The 6,967-nt window shown below is 44.8% G+C and overlaps 1 protein-coding gene across 2 annotated transcripts in view; it reads left to right on the forward strand.

Moving 5' to 3' along the window:
- The first annotated feature begins 288 nt into the window (after positions 1-288).
- The window catches only part of EFEMP1 (EGF containing fibulin-like extracellular matrix protein 1), a 57,333-nt gene continuing 50,654 nt past the window's right edge, over positions 289-6,967 (forward strand). Inside the window, exons 1-5 of one of the 2 annotated variants that reach the window (XM_011996503.1) lie at positions 289-725; positions 1,492-1,532; positions 1,981-2,068; positions 6,181-6,229; positions 6,397-6,783. In XM_011996503.1, the coding sequence (XP_011851893.1) occupies positions 384-725; positions 1,492-1,532; positions 1,981-2,068; positions 6,181-6,229; positions 6,397-6,783 (907 nt within the window). In that variant the 5' untranslated portion in view covers positions 289-383. The remainder of the gene's footprint in view (positions 726-1,491; positions 1,533-1,980; positions 2,069-6,180; positions 6,230-6,396; positions 6,784-6,967) is intronic. The other variant, XM_011996504.1, reaches the window with a different exon arrangement.

Consider the following 6,967-nt stretch of genomic DNA (forward strand, 5'->3'; position numbering starts at 1 on the left):
TCTCGCCAACACTTGTTATCATAAAGGGAGGTTTGAGAGACCGTAAAACAAACCCCACCTCACAGTTTTGTTAGTGCAAGTTCTATTTGGCCTATATCCAACACTTAGCACACAGTAGGTGGCAAACATTTGTTGAATGGATGAATTCTCATTTTTCTCCATTTGTGGAAGCAGACACCTCAAAAAAAAATCTGAAAGAAAAGGTAAGGAAACAGTTCTATGAATGGGGTTAATTTACTCTCCTAGCATTCACTTATTGGGAAAAAAAATTAACAGCAATTTCTAGAGACCCTCTGGTCTCTGAGGGAGACCCTCCTTGGAGAACAAGAAAACGCACTAGAGAGTGGGAGCATCCCCAGGCTGAAGCACACCCAGGACATCACATGTCAAAGTGTCCTCTCTGGCCTGGGGTCCCCGCGAGTCTGGGAAACGAGTGGCTGGCAAGGGAGGGCAGGCTGGGGCGGCAGAGAAGGCCCCTGGCGCAGGGGGCGCAGACCTCGCTGCGCTGCGCGCTCTACCGCCGGGCTCGCAGCGCTTGGCTCAGCGCTTGCGCCTCCCTCAGCTCTGTCCTCCGCCCCCCTTCGCCCTCCCCCTTTCCCTCCCTTTCTCCTCCTCCTCCTGCTGCCGCGGCCGCTGCCAGACTTCGCCAGATCAGACCCACGGGGCTGCCCTCCCCTGCGCACTCCCCTCGCTGCCCGGGCCCGGAGCGCAGCGCGGCCGCGCAGGTAGGAGCCCCTGACGGGGTATCGCCCCGAGCGAGCCCAGTGATCACGGGGCCGCGCGCGGGAGAGTGAGTGAGGTGGGGTGACCTGAGGGGTGCTGAGTACTCGAGAACTGCCCTGGACTGTGCAGGGTGTCTCGGGCAGAGAGGGAGGTGGAGGTGTGCAGCCTCGGAATGCGATCTGTCAGCAAGTGCGAGCACTCGGGTGACATCTGTTGGGATGGGCATGTGTGTGCGCGCCCACAACCAGCCGGCAGGGCTTTGCCCATAAACGTGGTTTTGAAAGTTTAGGGGACCAGTGTGCGAGATTTAAGCCGCACCTGGATTCCACAGGAGCTGGTCAGAAGCTGGGACGGTGAGCACCTCCGCGTTAGCTTGCTGTTAAGAAAGGGGACCTCATCTCCCTCCCGCGCCAGGCCGCCCGCCAGAAACTGGTACCTCGGGTGGCGGTGCGATCCCTGGTTCCGCTCCTAGGCAGCCTGATACCGAAGGTAGCATGTCGGAGACCCAGAGACTAATAAGACAAAAGAGAAGCACTCGCTTTGGGCTGCCCCTCCACACAACCTGGGACTTTTAAACAAAGCTGTGCGCAGAGAAAGGCGTGGAAATGCCACTTTGAGAGGTTGTGCTGGGGGATGTGAGAAGCTCTGAGAGATGTGAGAAGGTCTAGTGTTCTACTGGAACTGGGAGATCGCTCTCTGAATTTTGTATTGTTATTTTGTTTAAAAAATGAAAAGCCTGAGGCCAAGGCAATTCATATTGGCTCGCAGGTATTTTTGCTGATCTGTGCGAGGAACTTTGCTAGCTCAAGGTGAGCATACTGGGAAAGCCTTAACGTTCTAGAGAATAGAGTTTTGCAGCCCCACCTCCATCCCTGAGGGTGTGGGATTGGGGGGCAGGAAATGCACCGTCCCCTTTGAAATGTACTGTTTTTTCCTTTCGACCCCCTCTTTCTGCAGCCTGGTTTGTAGGTGCAATATAAAATGCACGCTGAATGTCTTTTGTATGTAAACAGCGTAGCAGGATGGAGTAACGTGAAATGCACTTCTGCAGCAGTTTTTACGTCTTTGCTGCCTTGTTCGTTGGCTACCGAGAATGTTCAGGAGGGGGAGGGGAGATGAGAAAGCAGATTGGAAGTTGAGTATGGTGGAGCCTCAGCCTCTCCCACCCTCCCTTCCTCGCTTGTGTTCACTGCTAAAGTTTTGTTACTTTCCCCGCAGCAGATACTAAACATCAGTTTGTCCTGTATTTTCTTTGAGATTCACAATGTTGAAAGCCCTTTTCCTAACTATGCTGACTCTGGCGCTCGTCAAGTCACAGGACACCGAAGAAACCATCACGTACACGGTAAGGGGTGATGGAATTTGAAATAAGTACGGTTCAGCGGGATTCTGTGACCAAAAAAAAAAAGATTTTACACACCCCTGCCAGTGTATTTGGCCTATACTGTGCGGAGGGTGATAAATTAAACAACACTTTATTCATGCTTCATATCTAAGATTCGTTGTAAATTGCCCCCTTGATCCTTTCAAAAGTTCACTGGGCTCACCACCTAAGATAGGGACCAACATGTAATCATTTGTGCAAGGCTAAAAATGGGATCCGTTTAAAAACTAAAACCAAAGAAAGTTACATATTTCCAAAACATTCAACAAATTAATGGGTGTAAGGAACTGGAAAACCTGGATTCCTACCACATGCAGATAAAACCAATACGTGCAGAATAAGACTCAAGTCAAGTAAGAACATTAAACACCATAAAGACACATGGCCTCCTTTGTGTACATGACAGACATTCTCATGTAAGTGGCCTTTATTGAATTTATAAAGGCTGTATATTCATTCTTTTTTGTATAACTGTAATTCTAATAAATAAAAGCAGACACACTTTATGTGTTACCAGGATGCATATTGGCTAAAGTGGTTTTCAAACATAATGTGTGCAACTCTGTTTTGCATTTTCTAATTAGCATCTCTGATATTTCCAAGTAATATTTGATTAGTTAATTGCATAGGTGTAACCAATGTTTAATAAAATATTAAAAAGATCATCTGGCCCCTCCCACTGCTACAAATAGCTGTGGTGAGAACAGAGAAGGACAGTACTGACTTCACTTCTGGTGAGTTTGTTTGCACCTCTGTTTTGTGTTTTCTTGTCTTTAATCAGTGTGAGGCAAATGACATTTGTCCTGGATAGGAATATGAAAAACACATTTTTCTACTGCTCCCAGTTTAAAATTAAGTAATCCTACTGGAAAGAATGTGAAAAATTTCTGAAAAGAAAACTCTTAAAAATGAACTAATGTCAATTACTGATAATAAACATTATCTCACTTTTTGGTACCACATTATCCCTAGAATGTTAGTATTCATCTGGCAAATGTTCCTTTCTGTTGTTCAGATCCACTATAAATAAAATAGCTTAATACAAATATTTTGTTAACTTCATGTTAAATGCAGTTGCTTCCTCTGCTGAAGATAAATAAAGCAAGAAAAATGAAGGCATGTGCTGTTTATCTTAAGATGAAAATGTTTTGTTATTCAGACTAAACTTACTGCCTTCTCATGGAGCTAAAATTAAATTCACTACCCACTTTTATAATAATCTCATAAAAGATTTTACTTCTTTTCCAATTGCTTATCTTCTGTGCCCTTCCCTTTGCTAATCACCTAAATCTTACTCATTTTTACCAGAGAAGGTTCCCTGTGGCTTAAACATGGTAGTTTTAAGACCACTAACTAAGGTTCATTATTATTGTAACAAATTTTCCAGATATGTTACCCCTTTGTGCTAAGATTGGGCCTATTCTCCTTTAAATTTTATATGCCTAATAAGTCATGGTTAAAGGACAAGATAATAACTATTTTTGAGTACCCCGCTGTGGAGACACGATCTCCTTTGATCCTTGCGGCAATGTGTAAGGTAAGTGGCATCTCTTCCTTCTACTAGTGGTAGAACTGAAGATCTGAGAGACTGTCTAACTTGCTTAGGGCTACATAGCCAAGTGGTGAAGCTAAACTCAGTCTAGGCATACTTAATAGTACACTGACATTAAATGTCTAGAAGTAAATACTAAACAAACTGCAAGTCTTCTCTATTTACCATACAAATTATTCAAGTGAACTGCCATTTTTGCCTCGCTTGAAAGATACTCTTCAGAAGAATGGGCTCCACAAAATAGCCTCAAGTCCTCTTCCATATTAAAGATGGTGTCCATTCAGCTATTTACTCAACAAGTATCTGCATAAGCAATTCTCAACACTATTAAAATAATTTATTTGTTTACTAAGAAAATTCAGCCCCCTCTTGGAGAATTTACCCTGGGAAGACAGTGCTGAAAACTACAAAGTTCCTAAGCAAGTACAAATGATACTGTTATACAGATTATACAAATTGCCAAGGAAATAGAAAAGCAAGGAGGTGATTAATGTTGGTGCCGGCATATTAGAGGAGACAGAACTCTGTGCTGGTTCTTGAAGGAAGTGATGACCTCGGTTGGATTGATCTAGAAAGGCTAAAGAGGCACCTGAGTCAGAGAGTGGCATAATCAAAAGCTAGAGCCGAAAGCACCTGAGACCAATCCAGGTGGGGATAAGGTCAGATCAGCTGGAAGTGGGTAGTGGAAAGAACCCAGAGATGGTGATGATGAGAGACCTGGAGGTCACCGTGAGGTCTCAGAGAGAGGAGCAACATAACCAAGAGCACAAGAAAGACCATCATGGGGTCTGTATGCAGCATGTAGAGATACGGGGCCTTGCCTACTCACGGGCCAGCAGAAGACTTACATCTACATGGTAGATGTAGAAATGGACACAAAGCAGAGATGGAAGGAAAATAAGTGGAGATTCAGCACTGATGTTAAAATGGAATCCTGGGTTTCAAGAAAGGTGCTGGTACCTTGAACACTGTTTGGGAAACAAGAAAAAAATTATTCTGAGAGACAAAGTGAATTTAGTTCTCACTCCAGTAAGTTTCAGACATCAGTAAAATATCTAAATGGATCTCTGGGCTTCCATTCAGCTATTTCCTTGTCAAGCATCCATTGTATACATAAGCAGCTCTCAGTTATATTAAAAGAATTTAAGTTTATTTGTTTGTTTACTCCACTTTTGCTCAGTCCTTCCTTAGGCTTCTTCCTCACAGTGACTTTCCCAAGTGAGCGTCTGATCAGATTGCTTTCTGAGCTTAAAAATTCTTCAGAGGCCTCTTATTGCCTATACCTACATTTCTCAAGAAGTAGTTCCTAGACAACCTGTATGGGAATCACCTGGGATACTTGCTAAGCATTTAGATTCCAGGCCCCCTACCCAGACCTACAGAATCAAATCCTTTGGGTGGGCCCAGGAATCTTCATTTTAACAAGCACCCTGAGTGATCCTTAGACACAATAAAGCTTGAGATTCATTGACCTTCAGGGTAGAATTCAGGCTTCCATTCCTAAAGAAAGGCTTTCTTGATTTGGCTCTGCCTACCTCTGTAACCTCGTCCTCCACCTACCCAGAACTCCTTGCAGCTCCTTCCCTTTTCAACAATTTTATGCCTTTGTCACAATAGCCTGTCTTCCTAGAATTCCCACATTCATCTGGAAAAATCCTGCTCATCCTGTAAAGCCTGATTCACTGTCACCTCCTCTGTCAAGCCTTCCCTTCTGCCCTGCCATGCTCACCCATGCCCCGGAGCAGAGTCCATCACTCCTTCCCGTGTACACTTGTAGAAGGCACCTGCCACCTTGCTGCAACTTGTCTACCTATCTGTCTCCTCTTCTGGTCTTTGAGCTGGTTGAGGACAGGGACAAAGTCTGCATCATCTTTGCATCCCCAGGCCCTAAAACTGCCTGGTTTCAGAAGGTGCTCCATAGGCTGTTTGTTCAGTGGGTGAACTAGAGAGGAGACTGAAGCTGGGAACTGCTAGGAGGAACACATTTGTTCCCTACGAACTGAAGCTAGGGAACAGGCCAGGGTGTGAGATGGAGGTAAGAATGGTAAAGAAAGCTAGGTGCTTGCATGCTGCAAGAGGATTTAGAGAGAGAGAGAGGAGCCCAGCACTGGTGGGGGCGGGGGTGGGGCGGGGGAGAGGGCAAGGAAAGAGAGAGAATTTGGTCTTTTTTTTTTTTCACATTTACAATGTGGGAAAAAGGCAAATTAATAAAGAGCAGTCAGAGAAGTTGGAGAAGATTAGTCTCAAAACAGAAAAGAAGATGGTACTGGGCAACTGTACCAAAAACAACAGAAGAGTTTAGGCAGCTGATGATTGAGAATGGACCCCTGAAGTTGTCCAATGCACAGAGTTGTCTTTTAAAAAAAAAGCGATAGAATGTTAAACCACCCATCTCATCATATATCTAGGACTTTAGCGCAAGGATTGTTGCCGTAAGAATGAAGCTTCTAGAGTGATTTCTTAGGGAATGGACACACCAATTAACTGTCTCCTGGCCCCACCTTTGATGTTTTCTTTGCAGCAATGCACTGACGGATATGAGTGGGATCCTGTGAGACAGCAATGCAAAGGTGAGCCAGCTTCAAAACTTCCCATGTGATCATTGCCTTCTGTCTCCATCTCTTGTGTCACTCTTCCTATCCTGTCTGTGTTATACCAAAAAGGCATGAGCATTATATTTACATGTTCGATTTTTCCCTCTTAGAAGATTCCTGACTTATTTTATTACTGACCACAGATATTGATGAATGTGACATTGTCCCAGACGCTTGTAAAGGTGGAATGAAATGCGTCAACCACTATGGAGGATACCTCTGCCTTCCGAAAACAGCCCAGATTATTGTCAATAATGAACAGCCTCAGCAGGAAACACCACCAGCAGAAGGAACCTCAGGGGCAACCACCGGAGTTGTAGCTGCCAGCAGCATGGCAACCAGTGGAGTGTTGCCCGGGGGTGGTTTTGTGGCCAGTGCTGCTGCAGTCGCAGGCCCTGAAGTGCAGGCTGGCCGAAATAACTTTGTCATCCGGCGGAACCCAGCTGACCCTCAGCGCATTCCCTCCAACCCTTCCCACCGTATCCAATGTGCAGCAGGCTACGAGCAAAGCGAACACAACGTGTGCCAAGGTAGGAATAACTTATTTTCCTAACCATCGAAAGCTTTTGCCCAAGTGCACCTCGTGGTGAGGATGATAATAATTCACATTTTTTTAAATTTATTATTATTATTATTATTATACTTTAAGTTCTAGGGTACATGTGCATAACGTGCAGGTTTGTTACATATGTATACTTGTGCCATGTTGCTGTG

This window comes from Mandrillus leucophaeus, unplaced genomic scaffold (assembly GCF_000951045.1).
Source record: "Mandrillus leucophaeus isolate KB7577 unplaced genomic scaffold, Mleu.le_1.0 Scaffold518, whole genome shotgun sequence".
NCBI classification, from domain to species: domain Eukaryota; kingdom Metazoa; phylum Chordata; class Mammalia; order Primates; family Cercopithecidae; genus Mandrillus; species Mandrillus leucophaeus.